Source organism: Octodon degus, unplaced genomic scaffold (genome assembly GCF_000260255.1).
Source record: "Octodon degus isolate 3935 unplaced genomic scaffold, OctDeg1.0 scaffold00018, whole genome shotgun sequence".
Lineage (NCBI taxonomy): Eukaryota > Metazoa > Chordata > Mammalia > Rodentia > Octodontidae > Octodon > Octodon degus.
The window spans coordinates 18,701,707-18,725,498 of NW_004524594.1; the positions used below are offsets into that span (position 1 = coordinate 18,701,707).

General features: G+C 41.2%; 1 protein-coding gene and 1 non-coding gene across 9 annotated transcripts in view; one reads left to right on the forward strand and one right to left on the reverse strand.

The window, feature by feature from the left end:
- Positions 1-18,572, reverse strand: part of Ppfia1 (PTPRF interacting protein alpha 1) — a 111,923-nt gene extending 93,351 nt beyond the window's left edge. For 5 of the 8 annotated variants that reach the window (XM_023710811.1, XM_023710808.1, XM_023710810.1 and 2 more), the window contains exons 1-2: positions 18,395-18,571; positions 16,976-17,239 (exon numbers count right to left, since the gene is read on the reverse strand). In XM_023710811.1, the coding sequence (XP_023566579.1) occupies positions 16,976-17,239 (264 nt within the window). In that variant the 5' untranslated portion in view covers positions 18,395-18,571. Of the gene's footprint in view, positions 1-16,975; positions 17,240-17,689; positions 17,711-18,394 lie in introns of those variants that run through there. The other 3 variants (XM_004627106.2, XM_023710813.1, XM_023710807.1) reach the window with 3 other exon arrangements.
- LOC111815597 lies at positions 13,331-13,437 on the forward strand. Its single transcript, XR_002820272.1, has one exon. It is a non-coding gene; the product is annotated as a U6 spliceosomal RNA (small nuclear RNA).
- Positions 18,573-23,792: the final 5,220 nt, after the last annotated feature.

Sequence of the window (23,792 nt, forward strand, 5' to 3'; positions counted from 1 at the left end):
AATAGAGCAAACTCAAACAACCTGATGTTAAACTTCAAGCTTCTAGAGAAGAGCAAGTCAAGCATAAAACTTGTACAATGAAAGTTATAAAGATCAGAGCAGAAATTAAAACAATGGAGACTATGAATCAATGAATCAGAATTGGTTCTTTGAAAGATTAAATAAAACTGACAAACCCTTAGCCACTCTTACAAAAGAAAGAAAGAAAGAAAGAAAGAAAGAAAGAAAGAGCTCAAACCCATGCAATTAGGGATGAAAAGGGTGAAATTACAACAAATCCTACAGCTTTCCAGATCATCAAAACCAAACCTACTGTGAGAAGAACATGTATTCTAATATAAGATAGAAAACAAAGACAGGTTTTTAGATATATGTAAATTACTAAAGCTGAGTCAAGAAGATGCAAAAATTCTAAATAAACCAGTTATCACTAATGAGGGTGAAGATGTAATTAAAAATTTACCAACAAAGACAAGCCCAGGCTCCAACAGTCACTGCTGAATTCTATAAGAAATTTAGAGAAGACATAATGCTGCTACTTCTTCAAACTCTTTAATAAAATTGAAAGGAAAAAAATATCACCAAATTCATCCCCCTGCCTGCTCTTAATTTTTGGTCTGAGACTGGCAGGGTCTTGCTATATATAGTTCAGGTTGGCCTTGAATAATCACTTTGTACCAGGCTGGTCTTGAACTTGCAACAATCCTCCTGCCTCAGCATCCCAAGTGCTGAAGTTACAGGCATGCAATACCATGCCTAGCTCCCATATTCATTCCTGAAAGCAAGCCTTACTCTGATACCAAAACCAGAGAGGGATCCAACCAACCCCTGACTTGAAATTATACTACAAAGTTACTGTGATAAAAACAACATGGTACTGGCAAACAAAAAAACAGACCAAGGATCAGTGGGATAGATTAAAAGATGTAGGAACAACTCCAGACACACTCAACCACCTTATCTTTGCCAAATACCTTCACTGTAAGAAAAGACAGCCTTGGCTGCTTCAACAAAACAGTCAGGTTCAGGTTGCTGTGGTTCGAGCCCCATAACTCAAGCCAGCCAAACCTGCCCTGAAGGCAGAGCAAAAAAAAAAAAAAAAAAAAAAAAGACAGCCTCTTTCACAAATGGTGCTATAAAGACTGGCTTTCCACATGCTAAAGATTAAAAGTGGAGCCATTATCTTTTACCATACACTAAACTAAAATTAAATTGGATCTAAGATTTAAATATTAAGGGGCCGGGGAGTTAGCACAGTAGAATAAGCGCTTGCCTGGCAAGCGCAAGGGCCTGAGTTCAATCCCCCGTTCCACAAAAAAAAAAAAGATATAAAAACATTAGTGTAAGCAAAGACTTTATAAAACAAAAACCCAATGGTGGGCTGGGCTCAGTGGCCTAAGTGCCTGCCCAGCAAATGCAAGGTCCTGAGTTTGATTCCCAGGACGACAATGACGACAATGAAGAAGAAGAAGACAAAGACAAAGAAGACGATGAAGAAAATGAAGACGAAGACGAAGAAGACGAAGAAGATGAAGAAGACAAAGAACAGCAGCAAAGACACTATTATAAAGAATCAACAACTGAAATCACATATTAAAGAGCTTTTGCACAGCAAAAAAAAAAAAGCCACCAATAGAGTGAAGGGACACATCACAGTGTAGGAAAAAAATTTTTGCCAGCTATTCTTCAGACAAAGGACTAATATCTAGAATATACAAAGAACTCAAAAAAATCAGGCCTTCCTCCAAATGTAAAGGCAAAATCCAAAAACAGGCATCTGAATGAGCAGACACCAAGAAATCAGCCAACAAAAATGCTGCTGGGGCCGGGGAAAAATACCACTAAGCACACATGTATAACTAACACATGGTTTCTCTGATGTGAGAAATCCAAAGAGTTAATAAGGACCAAAATGTATACTAGATATTGAGAAATGAAAAGAAAATGTCCATATGAGAAAGGGAACAGGGAGGAAGAGGAAAGAAGGGCCAAGAAAAAAAGAATAGAAGGAAAAAATGGAACAAAGATTTTTTTGTAAATGAGGAGAAGACGGGCTGAGGGAAGGGAGGGAAATAGAAAAAAAGAAAGAAGATATACCATTTAAAGGCACAAATTCCATATGATGTTATCATTATGTATATCTAAAATGCACCAATAAAATTAAAGCATTCATTTAAAAAAAGAATGAATAGGAAGGGTTTTTGTTTGTTTTTCAGACAGGATCTTGCTATATATTTCAGGCTGGCCTTGAACTCATTATATAGCCCAGGCTGGCCTCAAGTTCATGCCGATCCTCTTGCTTCTGCCTCCTGAGTGCTGGAAGCACAGGCATGCACTACCACATCCAGCTAAATATGAAGATCTGAGAGAGGTAGCACAATGCATAAATCCCAGTACCTGAGGCCACTTGAGACAAAGGACCATAAATCTGAGCCTACCCTGGGCAACTCAGTAATATCCTGTCTCAAAAATTTAATAAGGAAAGATTTGTATTAACAGTGTTTATACAAGATATCATGTCTACATTTTGTACTCTAAATAACTACTATGAAGACAACAATATGCAATGTATTAATTATTGTAACTGTTCTACTAACCTGTTTTAAAACTCTCATTGCTATTTCTTTCTCATTAAAATTAACAATAAAAATGTAAAAAATAAATAAAATGACAGAAAGTGTTAAAATTTTTTTTAAAGGGGTGTGGTGTGTGAAGGGGTACTGGGAGTGTAGCTCAATGCAAAGGCCTTAAGTTCAATCTCCAGTACCACAAAAAGAAGTTATTAAAATTCTGGAGCCATTTTATGTATATCATGGGATGGTAAAATCATGCTATTAAAAATCAGGGTTGCCAAAAATATAATCAAAGAAAGAATGAAGCTTTAATGTATAAAGGAATATTAATGTGAAATTAGGAGTTTTCTTTCAATAAATATTTTTTCTTACTGTCTACTGAAAACCTGTAAGATGCTAATTCCTATGATGATGAGCACAGCCCCTAGATAATGATTTCTAAGCATCATTACACCACTGACAGGAATTAAGGCTCCTAGAGGAAGGATCTGACATCTGAGGCAGAAAAAAGCACAAAATGGGCTCAGGACAAAGGTTGGAGCCATAAAACAATGAAACACTTCAAACTAATGCGGCCTGGGCACAAGAACATGGGAGCTAACCTGAAAGGACAATATAAGTGACTACTGTATAAGTATGACGATGATTCTAACATTAAGTGAACACAATGTGTCCACAATGGTGGAGAAAGGGGATAAATTGCTCCTCTTTACAGATGAGTGTCTGTCAGCAATCGAAGGACAGACTGGGAAAATCATCACTCTGCAGCTTCCAACCTAACAACTCCTGGGCAGTGAGCCCAACAGACAATAAAATGAGTAGGTGGAAGGAAGGACACAGGGGAAGACAAATGCAGAAAGACTCAAAAGAAGGTCTGTAATCTCAGCCAAGATCCCATTTTGTACGACCAAAAATGAGATGGTTAAAACTGTGCCTTCAAAACAGTGCTAACAGCAGGAGAGATGGGCGAGGCTGCACAGAAGACGATGTATATACCCTGTGCATGGAGAATGTACTGTACTTCATGCATATTTTAACTCTTAAAGTTATTATACTAAGAAAACATAAAAATATACGAGGTATTAGGATGAACACCATTATGCATGACATTTCTTCCAGGTAGTAACTGTTTTGTTTCCTTTTTTTTTTGGTACCAGGGACCAAACTCAGGACCTTGTGCTTGCCAGGGAGGCACTTATGCCACTGAGCTATCTCCCTGGCCCAGTAACTGTTTTTTGAACAGAATGCAGACTACTATGTCAGGATGAGCTGTGTATGCACACACAAGCACAGGTGCACCTGCTCCTGCACTAGTAATGGAACCCAGGGCTTCATGTATGGCGCATTTTAACAACAGTTCTCCAGAAAGTTGTACCAAATTACTTTGCACTAGCTAGCATGAAGAGTTAGCAAGGGCTGGGCAAATAGCTCAGCGATTAAAGCACCTGCAAGCAGGTACAGGGGGCGGGCTTTGATCCCCCAGCCTATGGTGCAGGCTCCACCCCAGGGGTGCGCTGAGATGGCAATTAAGACTGGGTATGGTGGCATGTGCCTGCGATCCCAGCTCTTTAGAAACTGAACACAGGTGCACCACTATGAGTCCGATCTAGTAGTGAGACCCTGAACACCCTGTAGAAACCTTCCCTACAATACAAAAAAGAGTTAGCAAATAGGAGATAGCTAAGAAAGACCCAGGATAAAAGAACAGCATGACAAAGAAGCTATAGGATGGCAAGGAATCTGTCTATGGGACACTACAGGGGTGGGGGTGGGGATGGGAAGACTGCTGGAGCCAGAAGAGATGAGCTGAGCATCATTTTAAGCTAAAGGAGAGTAGATCTGCATTTTAGAAAGGCCCCAGCAGCAACCAAGAATGACCTGGAGAGAAGCTACACAACATCCACTGAAATCAGCCTGATAAAGACAAAAGGATCCAGCTCACACTAGGCAAAAACAAGTCTGAGAGTCCAGGTGTAGTGGAGCACACCTGTAATCCCAGCGCTGGGGAGGCTGAAAACAGGAGGATCACTATGATTCTGAGCTGTGTAGTAAGACCCAGTACCAAATACATTTTTATTTTTAAAAAGGGCGGGGGGGGGCTGAAATGACTTCTTAGAGATGGAAAGGTCCATGCCATGGTCTTGGAAACTGTCAGGAGGAGGTCAGTGCAGAAAAAGAGGCACCCACTGCCTGAGGGTCTCGTCTACCTGACCAGGTAAGAAGCAGCACCACTCACAAGAAGAGGCACAGATTTGGGAGAAAGATGAGTTTGGCCAATGTTGAATTTAAGAACTTTAAAGTCCACCCAAATTAAGTATAAACATGATCTCAAGCCATGCATGTGAAAAATGGAACTCTGACAGGAGTACAGCGGGTAGCTAGAATGCTCAGGCGAAGACACCTACCCAAGTTCTACCCACACAGACAACAATGGCAAGTGTTCCACAGCCATGTCACCCCTAATTTTAACTTTCTCAAACCAAACTATAAGGGGCCCATTCCTTCTCTCTACACAACCAAGCACCTACGTAAGCTATGTATGCTTTCCTTATCCCATTTTGAATGTTTGGTATCTAGACAAAAAGGCATTCATAAAACAATGGAATATGTTAATGTATATATTATGTTCTTACACATTACATATGTTACATTAAAATACACTTAGGTACATAATATGTAAAAGCATATTCTGTTTATATGAATCATACTCTGTGGGAAAAGTTAATGTTTGTCCACAGCACTAATGTTATACATAGTCCAACTCATACATGCAAGTTTCCATTCTGCATCCATTCTCACTTCCACCCTATCATCCACGCTGCAAAAGCTATTAAAAACTCAACCAAATCATGTCACAGCCCACTATTTCCTTACCTTCTATAAAGTACACAAACTATGGAGGTCTCAAAGGTACTTATAACAAAAGCAACTCCTTCCCCCTGCAAGGCTCTGTATGATACCATCCTAGGTCACTTGGCCAAGCTCTTTTGGTTCTACTTTTGCATTTCCTCAAAGTCCAAGAGGAATGACCCCATTCTCAACACGTGAAGCAGCTAAATTCCTCCTTCCCTCCAGCTTTCCACTGGAAAACCGTCACAAAGTCCTGCTTTTCCTGGACGAACAGGCTAGCTATGTAGCCTGCCCCACAGCCAATGTCCTTTTAACCATTCCATTCTGTCAGGGTGTGTCTCACAACTTGAGGTGTAAACCCCCAAGGACAGGGCCCTCTCTGTCTCTGGCTAAGCTCATCTAGTTCTACTTTTCCTTTCCCTGAAGGTCCAAGAGCAATGACCAAAAATATCTTCAAATATACCAAGTGTCACTGTCTTCCTCTTCTTCACACTCAAGCTTTACCTGGGCATCACCACTCCTCTCTCATCCTCTAGTGCCACTACTCTGTTGGTTTGCTCTGTTTTAACTTCATTCCTTGTATTCCATGGTCCTAGTTTGGTACAGCACCTCACACCTTCAACACAGAAATACTCCTAACTAAGCAGCAGCATGATCCCTACCAAACTGCTTTGACAAGGAACACACCTGACAAGATAGACATCATTTTTCACTGAGGTATGTTTTTTTTTTTTTTCTTTTCTTTTCTTTCATTCTTTTTGTTTGTTTGTTTCTGTACCAGGAATTGAACTCAGGATTTGGTCACTGCCTGCAGGTGTTGTACCACTGAACTATATCCCTGGCCTTGAGGTATGATTTTTAAGACTTTATTCTTCATAAAATTTTGAGTTCTGGGATCCTATACCAGCAATTAGCAGATTCTGTAAGAAACACAGGCAAAATATGGGGTGCCATCTGCAATTCAGCCTGGATTCCCTTTTCTTAATTGTAGAGTTCTTGGAAGCCAGAGTTCTCTTAGTAAAATGTCTTTTTGCAAATCTCATTTGTTACTTTCAAGACTCGACAACTATAGTACTAGAATTTAAGAATAAACGTTTGCATTTGAAAATGCAACTAAAACTTCAAATTGAAATTGAAAGGATACCAAAAAAAAAAAAAAAAAAAAAAACACCAGAAAAAGAGGCAGGTGTGATCACACATACCTGTAATTCCAGCACTCTAGGAAGCTAAGCCAGGAGTATCATAACTTCAAGACCAGCCTAGACAACTTAGTAAGACCCTGTCTCAAAAGTAAAAAAATAAAGATAAAACGGCTGAGGGTATAGCTCAGTATGATGACCTCCACTGGAAAGGGGAGGGAAAGGACTGAAAAAAATTATATGGGATCAACTCAAAGAATAAACGTCATGAATTCTCTCCCACCACCCTCGTCCTTCGCACCTGACTGACCTACCATTTCCCTGGGGCAGCACGGCAAAGGGAAGACAGGGTAGAGTTGAATAGAATTTCAAGGACCCAGAAAAAAGACCCTGTCTTTCCATAGTCGATTCTGAAGATAAACTGAACAGTGGCTAACAAACAAGGACTAGTGGTTTCATTTGCTCCTATAACAAATGATAATGATAATCATCAATACATTCACTAAGATATTCTTAAGGATTTATTTATTTACTTATTTATTTATTTGATACAGGGTCTCACCACACAGTTCATACTCATAGTGATCCTCCTGTCTCAGCCTCCTCAGTGCTGGGATTACAGACATGTGCCACCACACCCAGTTTCAGTGGCCAGCTTGGGGCCAGCACGGCATGTGGTACTGGGGAATCAAACCCAGGTCCTTGCACTTGCCAGGCAGGCGTTTAGACCACTGAGCTATCTCCCTAGCCCCTAATCTTGCATACTAGTAGCTGTGGATAGAGAGCACACTAATCTTTTCTTCTACTTCCAGTTACACACAAAGCCTATAAAATATTAACTCACCAAGAACTAAAAAAGCGGAATGCATTTGCTAGCAGTCTCTTGTCTTGAACCGAATGAGGTGACAGAGCATATGGAAGCATCTCCCAGCCCACTATAGTGGTTCACATAACTATGGAATGCACAGGCTCAAGTAAAGAAACACAAAGGAGAATATCAACAAACAGGACTAAGAGGAATAACAGAATTAGATATGACCCAGAGGTACCCCAAATACTAAAGTTAGCAGGTAAAAACTTCAAATGTTCAAAATTATACTTCACAGTTTCAAGGGAAACAGTTTCAATAGAGAACGAGAATTAAAAAGAATCAGATTCCAGAACTCTAAAAAATACAGTAAATCTAAATCTATGAACTAAGCAGCATATTAGATACATCTGAAAGGAGGATCTATGAGCTGGAAAAAAAAAAATGTCTAAAATAGGAAAATTCTGAAAACATGGAAGGGAGCATATGACACATATAGGACACGGTAAAAAATGCAAAGTCTAAGGTACATACAAATGAAGACTCAAATAGAACCAAGGAGAGAATAAGGAATATTTATATAGAAAATGGTCAAAATTTTTCCAAAACTCATCAAAGAATCAAGTCACCTGACAGAAGAAAGAACAGCAATTCTGCTGATGTCTAAATCAAGAACAAAACAATGAAAAGTCAGGTGTAGGGGTCCTGTCCCTTAGCTGAGTTAAGTGGCTGCTTCAACAAAGCAGTCAGGTTCAGGTTGCTGTGGTTCGATCCCCACAACTCAAGCCAGCCAAACCTGCCCTGAAGGCATTCGGAGAAAAAAAAAAAAAAAAAAAAAAAAAAAAGAAAAGTCAGGTGTAGGTACAATGGCGAATACTAACAACAAAAAGACTTTAAAGCACAAATCGATGCTAGAGATAAAAGGGGACACTCCACAACAACAAAAGTTCAATCTACCAAGAAAATAAAAGTTTTAAGTTTCAATGTACCTAAAACACAATCTCAAAATATATACAGGCACAGGGGCACACACAATAATTGCAGCACTTTGGGAGGTTCGTGAAAGCCAAAGATCCCAAGTTCAAGTCCCACCCAGGGAATTTGGAGAAACACAGTGGAACAGCATCACTAGATTTGACCTTCAGTACTACCAAAACAAAACAAACCAGGAGATGCAAAAGGAGACAGTGACTAATACACAATCAAACTATGCTGCCTACTATAGTCAGCTGTGGTTGTTAGCATCTGAAATGTGGCTACTTCAAATAGAGATGGGCTGTTAATATAAAATACATACTACCAGCATAATAAAAACTCAATTTAAATGTTTTTAAAATCTGTATTTTAAATATCTGTAATTAATAGTTAATTACAAGTAAAAATAATCTTTTGGATATTTGAGTTGAATAAAATATATTATTAAACTTAATTTCACCTATTTCTTTGTACCTTAATGAGGCTATTAGAATCTGAATACATGGTCAACAAAATTACTCAATATACACAAAAGACTACGTAGAGTAGTCTCAGTTCTTTCATTGCTGGGACAAATATCTGACACTCGAAAGAAGGAAAGGTTTATTTAGCTTACAGTTGCTGGAGGTTTCCATCCATACTCAGCAGGCTCCAAAGCAGAGTAGCACACAGCAGAGAGCAACCATTCACAGCTGCCACAAACAGCAAGAGCACAACAGGAGTGGCAGCAGCTCTGGCAGCTAGCTAGCCTTTCTCCCTTCCTTACATTGCAATGCAAATTACATGCCCCAGGGCAAGTGCAGCATCCACATCTACAATAATCAATCACAGACTCCAGAAGCCACCCCATAAGCGCATGTGGCTTTGGGGGACAACTAGACATAAACCATAACAAGAGCATATCAACAAAAGTTGTTTCTATTGGGACAAGACCTCCCTATGTAATCCAGGTCTGTCTTAAACTTGGTATGTAGCCCAGACCAGCCTCAAATTTCTGATCCTCCTGCCTCAGCCTTCCAAGTTCTAGAACTGCAGGCACAGGCCACCATGCCTGGTAACATAACTCATTTTGAACTGCTCAAGAAATATTAAAGAAAAAAAAAACCTAGAAAATCTCCCCTAAATTAAAAAAAGTTAAACAGTATACTTCTAAAAATATTTATGAACTCAAACAGGTACCACATTGTAAATTAGAAATTATTTTTTATTATAGCTAATGCAAATTTAACTTATTAAAATTTGTGGGATATAGCTAATGGTATGCTCACAGGAAATGTATAGCTTTGAATATACTTATTAGAAAAGAAGACCCAGCACCCTGGATGACTAACGCAGAAGAAATCACAAGTTCAAGCCCAACCTGGGCAACTCAAGTAACTTAGCAAAATCCTGTTTCGAAATTAAAAAATATTAATTCAATGAATAGACAGATTTGGTCTAATAGTGTTTGTGGACAGGATATCATTCTGCATCTTGTACAATGAATAACCACTAAGACAACAATATGTGATGTATTAATTATTGAAACTGTGCTGGTAATCAGTTTTGAAACTGTCTCATTGCTATTTGTTTCTCAATAAAATTATTTTTAAAAAATTTTTTAAAATAAAAAGGGCCAGAGATATAGCTCAGTGTAAAAGTTCTGAATTCAATCTCCAAAGGCTATACTTTCAGGGATCATTTCTATAGTGTGAATTCAATCTCCAGTACAAAAAAAAGTCTAAAAACTGATGAAAAATTTACTAGAAATATGAACACACAACTAGAAAAATGAACAAAGTCAAAGGATTTTTTTTGGGGGGTGGGGCAGAACCAGAGATTGAACTCAGGCCCTTGTGCTTGCCAGGCAAGCGCTTATTCCACTGAGCCATCTCCCCAGCCCCAGGATTTTATTAATAAAATAGAAAATAAGCATTAAATAGGAGAACAACCACAAGAACCACAAAATCAAACTTTGTGAGACCAATATAATCTTGACTTTATGCTTTATGAGACCAGTACAATCTTGACCAATCTAATCATGCCTGCAGTTCAACACTTGAAGAGGCCGAGATGGAAGGCTGGAAAGTTCAAGGTAAGACCGGATTACATGGTAAGGCTGTCTCAAAAAAACACATGAAAACAAAACAAAACAAAAAATCAATAAAGCTAAAATTCAGTTCTTTAAAAGAACTTATAAAACTGACAAATTCCTAGCAAGATTACTTAATAAAAAGAAACAAAGCACAAACTGCCAATATGAAGAATAAACACTGCTACAGATTATGTCGATAATAAAGATATTGTAAATCACTGTATACTTAAAAACCTGAAGGTCTGAGTGGGCTGAAAAAATTCCTTGGGGAAAAAAGGCCTTCCTTTAATAGTCATAAAACTATAACAGAAAAGTTCTATCTCTATAAAATTGATTCTGAAAGTTTTCTTTCTCAGGAAAACCCTAGACTAGGTGGAATTTGTCAGTAAATTCTTCCAAGTATTTAAGGAAGAAAACATCAGTCACAACACATTTTCCAGGAAAAAGAAAAGCAAGAAATACATTCCACCTTGCTTTATGAGACCAGTATAATCTTGATATTAAAATTTAAAAATAGAAAATAAAATGTTAAATCAATATCTTTCATAAATAAACAACAATTCTAAACAAAACATTACCAGATAAAATCCAATAGAAGTAGACTAGATAGAGCTCAAGCTGGAATTACTCTAGAATTGAAAATAAAAGTTAAATTGGCTAAGGGTGTGGCTCCATAGTAGAGTAGGCTCAAGGGTCTGGATGGATCCCCAGTATCATTAAAAAAAATTTGAAGGGCCGGCCTGATAGCTCAGTGGACTAAAGCGGTTCGATCCTTGGCCTGCCCTGCCAGCCCCCCGCCCCACCCCCCACACCCCCGCAGGGCGCACTGAGACAGGGTTTGACACAGGGTGTGGTTGCATATGCCTGTAATCCCAGCACTTAGAGGTTGAAAACAGTAGAATCACAAGTCCAGTCTTCACAGCGAGACCCTGTAGACCCTGTAGACCCTGTCCTAAATACAGAAAAAAAAGCAAAAGAAAAAAAAAAAAAAATTGGGGCTGGGGAGATAGCTCTGCAGCATAAGCACCTGCTTTGCAAGCGCAAGGTCCCAGGTTTGCTCTCCAGTGCCGCAAAAAAGAAAAATAAATTTTAAAAAGTTAGATTACATAATAGAAAAGTCAACCTAACAGCTGGATAATATGGGGCCTTGCATGGAAAAGAAAAAACAGAAAACAGTGAAATTTGTTTTGTTTTGATCTTTATTTATTTGTTTATTTTTGGTGGAACCCGGGATTGAACTCAGACTCCTGCGCTTGCCAGGGAAGCACTTATTCTACTGAGCCATCTTCCCAGCCCCTAATCTTTTCTTAAATTTGAATGACTTAATATACTGCCAATGTTGTTCACTTCCTGGTTTTGATAACTGTGATATAGTTTTTTTTAAGATAACACTAGTATAAAGTGAGTAAACAGCATACGTGAACTCTTAAAAAAAAAAGTCCTAAGTGTCTCAAAATTCAACACCAGGGCTGGGGAGATAGCTCAGTAGAATAAGTGCTTGCCTGGCAAGCACAAGAGTCTGAGTTCAATTCCCAGTTCCACCAATAAATAAAATTCAATACCAATCATGATTTTTAAATGCCTCCTAGCAAACTAAGAATAAAAAATTATATTTTGATAGAAAATATGAAAACCCCAGGGCCTAGAGTATCCATTATTGTTAAAGGTGAAATAATGAAAGATTTCCTTACACATCAGGAACAACACAAGGATATAATGATTCATGTTCACTCCACCTGTTTTCAACATTGTATTGGAGATATCAGCCAGTGCAATAAAGCAAGAAAAAGAAAAAGTTACAGCACTGAAAAAGAAATGCCCAACATGTAAAATATCAGGTCTACCCCTACATATTAGTAATAGACAATGACACAGCTACTCATTGCTATTTGTTTCTCAAAATTATGGAAAAAAATTACACAACTATCTCAAGTTTATGAATTAAAAATTTAACATTGAAAGGTGCCATTTGGGCTGGCCTGATGGCTCAGCGGACTAAAGTGCCTCAGGACTGGGGTTTGATCCGTGGCATGGCATGCCATTTCCACCCATAGGGCACACTGAGACTGGGCATGGTGGTGTGCACCTGTAAGGCGTGTGCATGGGAGGCTGAAAACAGGTAGATCACTACAAGTCCAATCTGTGTAGTGAGACCCTGTAGACCCTGTACTAAATTAAGAAAAGAAAAAAAAAAGGTGCTGAGACTGGGCATGGTGGCATGCGCCTATAATCCCACAGTGTTGTTTGGGAGGCTGAAAACAGGAGGATCACTACAAGTCCAACTGACGTAGTAAGACCCTGTAGATCCTGTAGACTCTGTAACAAATATATAAAAAAAGGTGCCATTTTTCCCCACACTACACTGCAGATTAAGTAGAATCCCAATTAATATATCTGTACATTTTTTGAAAAGACTGCCACACTGATTCTAAAACTTATCTGAAAATACAAAAGACCAAGATTACCTAAGGAAATCTTGAGGAAAAAGGTGGATGACTTAAATCACCAGATCTCAAGACATACTAAGTCTACAGTGTGCTATTTTTTTAAGGTTGACAAAAAGATCAATGGAGTAAAGGAGAATTAAGAAACAGACCCTTACATATACAGTCACTTGAAGAGGAGACAAAGACGGTACTTCAGCACTGTGGGAAAAGCAGTAGCTCTAATTATGCAGGGTTAATCAGACAGCCACATTAGAGGGGAAAAAGGAATATTGCTTCTATCTCATACCATAAAATCAATTTTAGATGGAAGATAACAATTTTACAAGACAATAAGATAATGTCTTCATAAACTTGGTCTACGATCTATCTATCTATCTATCTATATATATATATATATAAAACATATATACATTATATATATAAATTTACAAAAGAGGTCCAAATGGTCCATGAACATGATCAGAGTGCTCGCTTCGGCAGCACATATACTAAAATTGGAACGATACAGAGAAGATTAGCATGGCCCCTGCGCAAGGATGACACGCAAATTCGTGAAGCGTTCCATATTTTTATAATTTGCTGAGTTTACATACCTATAAAATTCAATAACGGAACTTAGAAAAAATGGGGTATACCTATGAATGTCCATTTTGTATCTGTGTATTCAAAGTGGTTGGGATAGATATATAGTTGCATTCTCTTAATGAATAGAATGATTTGTTCTAATGGTGTTTGTAAATAGGATTACAAGTCCGCATCTTGTACAGCAATTAACCACTAAGAAGAATATATGCAGTGTATTATTTGTTGAAACTATACTTCCGATTTGATTTGAAACTGTCTCATTGCTATCTGTTTATCAATAAAACTTTGAAAAAAAAAAAAAAAAACATGATCAGAGAAGCTCTATGCATGCTGATTACTTACCAGGGAAAAGCAAATTTAAATCACACTGAACTGCCTGTCTCACTAACTAGGCACCAGGACAGTGAACATAAAAAAATGATCAATACCAGGTATAAAGATCATATGAACAACTGGCTTCTCACATGCTGTTGGTAGCAATACAACTGCCACTTCTGGCTATACCTCTTAAGGCTGAACAAATGCATATACTGTCACTCTACAGTTCCACTCTTTTGTTTAAGACAGGGTCTCTGCATAAAAAGCCCAGGAGGAGCACAAACTCACAATCCTCTTGCCTCAGCCTCCTGAGTGCTGTGCCATTACAGGCACGAGCCATCATGTATAGCTGTAGCTTCATTCTTCTTTATGACAGTTATAATACACAAGAACACTCAGGATAGAATTTATAAAAACTGCAATCAACACAAATGTTTGAGAACAGCAAAAAGAACACATTTTGTTATATCTGTATGCTGGGTTACCACACAGCAAATGAGAACAAGCACAGAACATAGGATAACACAAGTGAATCTCACAAACAATGAAACAACCAAGAAACACAATATAGCTATTATTTTACTTCACTTAATCAAGAAGAGGCAAAAATAAAAGTAAGAAATACAGACCATAGAGTTGGAGGAAAGTTACAAGAATTCCTCATTTTATTCCTGTCGGTAGGTCATTAAAAGAATTGGTTGCCAGATGAAGAATTGTATATACTATGTACATTACAATATTCAAAACAAAGAAATGGTCAAAGGAAACTCCAACTTGATGACTTTGCTTTTATTTGCCTGACTCATACAGTATATAATATATAACAGAATATAAAACTATAGTACCATCAGCAAAAAATATAGCACTATATAAACAAGGTGCACTGTATCAAAAAAAAAAAAAAGACATCAACATGCAGAACCGTACAGAAAAAAAAAAAAGGCAGGTCACAAGTTTTGAGCAGCAGGTCCTAAGTCCGAACAGTTGTTTAAACATGTAGGAATATCTGAACTGGAAACAAGCAGGAAGGCACTTCCAGTGCCCCATCTTGATCTAGGAACTGTTTCCCAAGTGTGTTGGCTCTATGGAAAGTCCACGGAGAAGTATGCTTTCTATCCGAAAATATTTCGGATATATGCTATAGCTGGATATTGAACCGAAGGTCTTCACACTGAGCTACATTCCCCACACCTGTTTCATTTTTTATTTAAGACAGCGGCTAAATTTCTCAGGCTGGGCTCTAATTCCTGATCCTCCTCCTGCCTCAGTCTCCCTAAGGGGTGGGGATTCCAGGCATAAACTTTCATACCTGGGTTTTACTTAAATTTTTTAAAGCACAGTACATTCTGACTTGGCTACCTAATATTCCAAGAGTACACAGGGCACTTACTTGACACACCTACCTGGTCACACAACTAACCAGCAAAGATGAGCCTGATTCCAGGAAAGGAAAGGGATCAAAACAAGTTTACTTCATGGTTTCTGTGTTTCTGAAACACTGCATCAGGTACTCAGGTGGTGACGAAAGCTGCTGGCATCATCACATTACACACTCAACTAAGCACTTCCATGCTGCTACACTGAGCAGCAGCCAGAAAAAAATCACTGGGCAACCATCTCACCAGCAGGTGTGACAGCACCCACTGACTGAAACCAACTGTACAAAACTCCTGTCACTTCCCTCTCATGTTCTGTGTGTTTGTTCTTCCCAAAAACTGAATACATACTATATAACTGTATTAGACAAACACTTCAGTATACATATATCTCAAATTACATTAAATCTATTATAAAAAAACAAAACCAAACTACCAAAAATTTACAAACACCTGTACATACAATAAAATCCTTAACATAAACTGCTCCCCATTACCTCCCTACACAAATAAGTTGGCCAGTTCTTTTAATCTTGTTATAATAAAATCTGACCTAAGTAAACTTTGTAATTTGTAAAAGTCCAGTGAGAAAAATCTTAATGTGGGCTGGGATGTAGGTCAGTGACGGAGCACTCGCCATGTAAGAATGAAGCCCAATTTCAACCCTCAGCTTCACAAAAACAGAACAATCAACCGCTTAATGATTCCCTAACCAACAAAAGGAACATATAGCACTAACATCAAATTATTGTTTCTAAAAAGGAAATTCAAATGCTTGGCTTATCAATCTTTCAGGAGACTTGACTAAAGCCAAGAAATACATTAGGGCTAGTAATTACTCATTTGCTAGTTTATCACTGCAGACTCATCATGACAGTATAAATGTATGCTTATTCAAGTCTACCTGAATGTACCATAAAGGCAACTATTATGAAGAAGTAAAATGGTACCCTGACAGCTTATAAACACCTAAATAGTAAGATACTTATCTTCCACTATGCTGTGCACCATTTACCTCACATTTTTCTAGTTTTATTATGTTTTCCCTTTGTATACCATTAAGTCTCCATTTAATTCCATAAGATAAGGCTTTGAAACATTGGCCTGAATGTAATATACTTACAGAAGCAACTATGGTTGTTCCAAACTTTAAAATTCTAGTCTACTAAGGAGAAAATTCCCTAAGAATCACTTTCCAGAGGCTGGGAATTAGCTCACTGGTGCAGCACCTGCCTGGCAAGCATGAGGTGGTAAGTCTGACTCCAGGTACCCTCCTCCAGAACAGAATCAATTTCCATTGTTGTATCTCTTACTACAAATGTGATTTATAACACACAGGTGTTTTGATAAAGATAGGTTGTAAAAACTTTTTTCTGTGAAATCAATCCTATTTGTTCACTAAATTGCATTAGAAACCTGGAAATCCCTGAGATATGATCTATAAGAAACACATACAATTCCTGAGATCCAAGCCATGGGAAGTCTGCATTAAGCAAGAGACTTCACACTACAGAATGAGAGGAACCATGTAGTTTTGTTGTTGCTTCATGGTCCTTTAAAAAAAAACTTCAAAGTACATTCCCAAATCGAGGCAGTTCCTCAAAGATAGGAGGAGAGTAATAAAATATTTTCATATGATGTTAGACAACACTAGTTTGTTCATCCTAAGAAGTTTAATTCCCAGGAACACTGCACGCGCTTACAAACACTAGAAGCCATCACTTTGCAAGCGGTTACACAAAATACATACATTAACAAAAGATAGTATCATTGAAAGACACTTTGGGGGGAAAAAACCCCTCTACGATTTCAGGCGAGAAACACACATACCTGTGGAAGTGCAGTATTGAGCTGTCTCTGCAAGGAGTCTCTTTCATGACCAACCTCGTGTAATTTCCCCTGGGTCAATGCCAATGTTTCCTGGGTCTCTCTCAGTGTGTCAAGAAGACGGTCCCTTTCTTCTAGCATGGAGACCATAAGCTGTTCAAAATGGGAATCTGCATCTGGCTGTGAAGGAGAGCCAGACCCATGGCTGCTGCTTCCTCCTGGGGGGCCTTCTGCTTCACTGATAGTGGGCATCACCTCGCACATCATCTTGAAACAAAAAAAGCCAGGCTAGAGTCAGTAAGTGCACAATATGGGTTCCCGAGAACTTACAACTTTATGATTATCTGTAGCTAATAAAGGAAAGTTAACAATTTCCTTATTCTCAGATCTGTTATTCTTTGTACACAAATACTCTGTGAAGAAATACACAGGCACATATTAAGTGCAGAGAGCCATAACATAAAGACATTAAAGGAGCCAACAATCCAGGGAAGCAAGGACCAAAGAGAATTACTGACTTCTCCTATAAAGAGCAAACGTTGTGTGGTTTTGTTTGCAAAACCAGACTTTTTAGTTTTGAAAAAAAAGTGTGCTTCTATTATCTTTTTTTCTATATCCCAGTAGGAGCACATGCCACCCAATCATTGTTCAGGAAAAGCACAGAAGGAGTATACAGCCAGGAAAACTGACGAGCACAAAATCCACCAGGCATCTTACAGGAATGTGTGCAGTCAGCTCCTGGGAAGGACTGCCGGCTCCCTGAATTCTTGGGCTGGACTTAGTGAACACTGAAAGGAACTGGATTCGCTAAGGCTGAAATGAGATGTTTTTCAATGGCTGCAATGGCTGGTCAGTCAAACTAACTTACGTAAGTTTACAGCTTTAAAAAAAAAAAATTCCACAATGGAAATACAGCGGGTCAATACAGCGGACCACGGCGAGGAAGGAAGAAAAGGAGAAAGGTGAGATTATGAGAGGCTATTAAGTGTGTCACAACACCGACGGGCTGAAGAGGGCGAAAGGGACCGCTTGAGGACTACCAGGCTGTATCCCGAGTAGGGGCGACCCTCAAGCAGGAGATGCGCGCCACGGCACACACACCTGACGACATGACCTCTAGCCCCGCATCAGGTGCAGTACAAGTCCCTGCTCCACTTACCCTACAGCCTGACGGAAAGCGGCCACAAGCGCGCGGCCTCAGTCCCAAAGCCTGGATCACCCGGGAGACAGGTCAGGGAGGGGGCGACGCGCAGCGGTTAGAACCCGTCCCTCGAGGCACAGGGGGTCCCGCCGGGCGCGTGCAGGTCCAACCACCAGCCGGGCTCCGGAGTTCTGCCCTCGCCCGCCTCTACCCCCGGGTGACATTTGGCGCGAGGTCCCCGGCCCGCTCCGCCCGTCCTGCCTCAGTCTCCCGCTTCTTACCTTGCTCGCCGGCGGGAGCGGCGAGAAGGCTCCGCGGCGGCCCGCGGGCGGCAGCTCGCTCCGGGCGAGCTCGCGGGCCGACAAAGGCAGCCCGCGGCTGCTGTCCGCGCCCCCCACGCGCGGCCGGGGCCCGCGGCCAGTCACGAAGGCCGGCCCGCGGCCGGACACTGGCGAACGCGGAGGAGCGGGCCCGGCGGCGCGTCGCCGGCGTCAACGTGCCCGACGTCGGGCGCGTCGGCGCTAGCGTCAGCACCGCCCCGGGGGAGGGCCAGGAGCGCTGCGGCTCCAGTGCGCACGCGCCGCCTCCAGGGGAGCAAGTGGGCGGCACCTCCGGAGTCTTGATTGGCTTCCGAGCTCTTAACCCCGCCTCCGGGCCCCGCCCTCTTGGCCCCGCCCAGACGGTGTTAGCCAAAGTGCTGCTGTTGCGAACCGAAGCAGGAACGCGTTCCTACCCCGTCTAAGTTAACGCTTCAGAGCTGTCCCAGATCCCCTTCCGCACCCACAGAGACACCACAGACATTTTTTCTGGGCGTCTACCAGGCACCAGGCTCTGACACTGCAAACGTCACGCCTACACAATTCTCTAAAATGGGGTCGTTTTAATTCCTATCTAACTGAACAGAAACCCGGGACTTCAACCACCAGCCCAGAGCCTGGATCCGAGCCTACCGCGTCGCCTCGGCCTCGGGGGATCCATGGGACTGTCCCTTCAGCACTTGCTGTCTAACGCAAGACACATTTTCTAGCGCTACCTGTCGTTCCTGGGGAGGCAAAGATGAGCAGCTTCTGATTGGAGGCTTCTGGGCGATGTGTCGGGGGTTGAGGGCAGCTTAGCAGCGAAGTACAACTGGCTCAACTCGCCGCGGTCTCTTTGCAGGCTGCAGAAGAGCCCGCGATTCAGTGCTTGAGCTGCAGAGTGGGAAAATGATAGAGACCTGCCTACAAGGCTGTTAAAAATGGACCATGTGTGAAAAGCAAACGTCTGGGAACCTGCCTGGGAGGCACTCCGCAAGTCTGGGTCATTTTTATCTCTCTTTTTATTGGTATGTGTTTGCAATACATAATAATTACAACCATCTTGGTAAATTGGTACATATACGTATCACGTCTTAAGCATTATGTTTATCTCTGCAGACATGTTAAAGCAGCAAGTCGGGTGTGGTGGTGCACTCCTGTAATTCTAGCACTCTGAGAGGCTGAGGCAGGAGGATCTCAAGTTTGAGCTCAGCCTGAGCAAATTAGCAAGACCCTGTCTCAAAATACAAAATAAAAATGAAGCTGGGCTGGGGATGTGGCTCAGTGTGAAGGCCTTGGGTTCAATCCCCAGAATTGCACCCTCCCCCCAAGGAGGGGGTAGGAATACTGCCTGCCAGGACTTGTAGCTTGCAATAAATGTGCAGCTCATAGATTAAAGTAGATGCTTCTCCTCCCTGAGGAGTACACACTCTTCACAAACCAAATGCCCAGGCATCTTTGCTACTCAATGCTAGCCATTGTTGGAAGTGAGGTAACTAGAGATCCTGAGCTGATCAAGTCTGAGAAAAGACCACGTGGAGGCGGAGGGAGGAGGTGGCTTCTTCCAAAGTGGATTCATTGATTACCTCCATTGTCAGATGACTAAGAACAGCACTCTCCCTGATGGCTTTTCCTGCCTACCGGCGTCCAGTGGGCCTTCTTTCAACCCATCTACTCATTCATTCCTTCAATAAATATTTGGTGAATTATTACACAACCATGAGTGTATCAGTGTGAATGTGCACCTTTCACTCTCAGGTTTTTTTCTATTTTAAAATCATAAAGGTGATGACTCGGTTCTTTGAGGTGCTCTGTGAGTACCTCTTGTCCCTCCTCACACCAGCAATTCCTCAAAAATCCCCCATTGCCTCATCCAGACTCTGGAAACAGCAAAATTTTCCAGCTCTCTTTAGGTGTACCTGCTTAATTCTTAAATATAGCATGGTGCCTCTATTTGCACCATGCTCGTAAAGTACCTGTCTTCTAAGAAATTGACACAATACCAACATGTAGTTCAGTAGGATAGAAAAATTGTTTCATTTCATGAACATTTGTGCAGCATCCAGGAGCCAAGCATGGCCTTGTCTCTGGGAATAATAGTCTGTAGAAAACATCAATTCCACCACAAGTTCACAGCCTTAGTGGGGAGAAGAGAACCAGATCGTTGCAGTGTCCCATAAACAGTGTGTGACTTGGTGCTATGGAGCCACAGATGAGGGAGAAGCAACCCTCCAGCTGGGCTCCTGGGGTCTTCACAGAAGAGGCAACATTGAATTGAATCAGGCTGCAGAGATAGCTCAGTGGTGTAAGTGCCTGCCTGGCAAATGCAAGGACCTGGGTTTGATCCCCGGTACCACATGCTGTGCCAGCACCAGAACCCCAGGTGAACCATGCTGGCCACCGAAACCGGGCATGGTGGCACACGCCTGTAATCCCAGCACTGGGGATGCTGAGACAGGAGGATCACTACAAGTCTGAGCTACGTAGTGAGACCCTGTACCAAGTACATATGTAAATAAAAGATTAGTTAAAAAACAAAACAAAACATTGAACTAGATCTAAAACAATGAGTTTTTCCAACAGAGAAGGGAGAATGCCATTTGATAGAGCTTCAGAAAATCCTGAATTTCATTCATTCATTCATTCATTCACTTACTCATTCATTCATTCCATTCCATTCCCCTAGATTGCAAATCAGTAAGAGGAAGCCATTCTTTCCAGGTCACAGAATGTATGTCTGACATTCACAGTCATATTCGAGATCAACTATCCAATGACAGACAAAATTCTATATCCTGTTTGTGGTGGTAGTTACATGGTTGTAAGCTTTTCTCACAACTCACAGAACCACAGGGCATATAGCTCAGCAGTGTAGTGCCTGCATGGCAAGCACAAGGTCCTGAGTTCAATTGTTGGTACAAACTATCTAATTTATTGGCCACACATGATGGTGCATTCCTGTAATCCCAGAGCTCTGGAGGCTGAGGGCAGAAGGACTTGTGAATTCAAGAGCAGCCTGGACTACAAAGAGAGCTCAAGGACAGCCTGAACTGCACAATGAGACCCTGTCTCAAAAAGACAAAAAGAAGTAAAAAGAAAACACAGAGAATGAGATTAATACTATATATAAAGTATAGTGAAAATTTTTTCATAAGAAAAGAAGTTGCAAACAAGTGTCCATAATACGCACCTAAATTTGAAAAAGAAAACAGTCCATTAGTATTGTTTTTTCTTTTACTATTATTGTCATCTGCTGGCTGAGAATCAATTATTTGTATCTTTTCTTGACATTGAGTGAAGTTATGGTTAGAGTTTGTGCTAGTCTTCTTGTGCTAGTCTGCATTTTTTAGACTCTCTATTGTGCCTGTGCATTATTTTTATCACTTGTAGCCCCCCAAGGGTTATTTTGGTAAAACCTAGACAAGAAAGAACTATAGAAAACTGCTTTCAGGAAACTAACCTGACATTTAGGTGTAGCTACATTACGCCTTGGAGTATTTAGCTGACACACATTTCAGAGACTTTGTCAGGAACATGAAGAAGATAAAAAGTGTTTCCCCTACAAGTCTCGTATTAAAGGGTTGATAAAGGAAATTTGATAGTGAGAAGAGTGAGAAGGCAAGAACTTATTACTATACCTGGGATTCTGCTTTTGTAAATGAAGCCTTTGCAAGGCCTACCTACCTCTACCCTCTGGAAGGCATCTGGATGGTACAGTTAGCCTTTGCTGTGGTTCAGATATGGTCTGTCCCCAACAGGTTCATGTATTAGAAATTTGGTCCCCAGTGAGGTGGGATTCAGAGGTGGTAGGTGAACCTTTAAAAGGTGAGGTCGGGCCAGGGAGATAGCTTAACGGGCTAAGTGCGGGTCTGGTAAGTGCAAGAACCCAAGTTTGATCCTCAGTACCGCATGTCATGCTGCCGTTTTGGCCCCTGAAACCTGGCATGGTGGTGCTCCCCTGTAATCTCAGTGCTGGTGAGGCTGAGACAGGAAAATCACTATGAATCTGAGCTGTGTAGTGAGACTCTGTACCAAATAAATAAAGATTCAAGGAAGAAAAGGTGAAGTCTAGCTGGGCACAGTAGTCTGTACCTGTAATCCCACAACTCAGTGGCTGAGATTGGATAATCACAAGTTCTGGGTCAGCCTGGGCAGTGTAGTGAGAGCCTGTCTTCATGAATTTTTTTTTTCCCGCACAGGGGATTGAACTCAGGCCCTTGCACTTAGCAGAGAAGCGCTTATTCTACTGAGCCATCTCCCTCGTCCCTGAAAATATTTTTTTTAGAAAGGGTTGGGGATATAACTCAGTTGTGGAGAACTTGTGTAGCATGTACAAAGTCCTGGCTCCATCCCTACTACTAGAAAAAAAAAAATTAAAATGCAGCCTCATGGAAGCCTACATTATTGGAGATGGGTCCTCGCAAGAGATTGATACAGTTCTTATGACATCCTAGTGAGTTCTTGTGAGAGTGTGTTATAAAAAAGAGTAAAACTGGCCCTTCCCAACTGTCTGGATTCCTAGCCATTCTGTTCTCTTTAGTGTGTATGTCCTCCACGGTGATGCAGTCGACTGTGAGGCCCTCGCCAGAGGCCTGCAAAACTGAGAAACTTTTCTTTCCGAGGTATCCAGCCTCAAGTCTTTTGCTGTAATAACAGAAAAGGGATAGAAGCAGTCACTGACTGTGAGCTTTGCCAGGACCCCTCTCCTTTCTGGAGATGCAAGCAGCTCCAGAAAGAGGACCCCTGCCAAGGTCAGGGTGCGGCCTGATCTACCGGAAACGTGGGAATGGCGCTGTGACCACACAGCTAGGGAAGGTCTGGGCCGGAAGAGCAGCGCAAGGCCAATGGTGGAGAACGGTGAAGTCCAGAGATGCAGGAGTTGCCCATGGACAGGTGGTTTAAGTAGTTTGTGGCAGAGCTGGGACCCGAGCCCTGGTGGAACCTGGGCCTCTTGATTCCTGGTACCGTCCTCACCTTATTGTGACAAAGGAATGGCTTTTTTAAAGGACAACTGAAATGTAAGTATTTGTCAATGTGTCTCCTTTGCTGCCAAACTAGTCCAGTTACCAGGACAGAGAGCAATCATTCTACTTACTTAACTCATTTCCTCTTCCTCCTCCTCTTCCTCCTCTGCCCCTCTCCTTCTCCCTCCACTTCCTCCTCCCCTCCTCTTTATTTTCCTCCTTCCCAGTACTGGAGATTGAACCCAGGGCCTTCACACTGAGCTACATACATCTCCAGCCTTTATTTTATTTTTATTTTAAGACAGGATTTCACTAAGTTGCTAAATTGCCCAAGTTGGAGTTGGATTTGGAGTCTTTCTGCCCCAGCCTCCCAGATTACAGGAATTGCAAACATGGGCCACTTTGTCTGGCTCTCATTT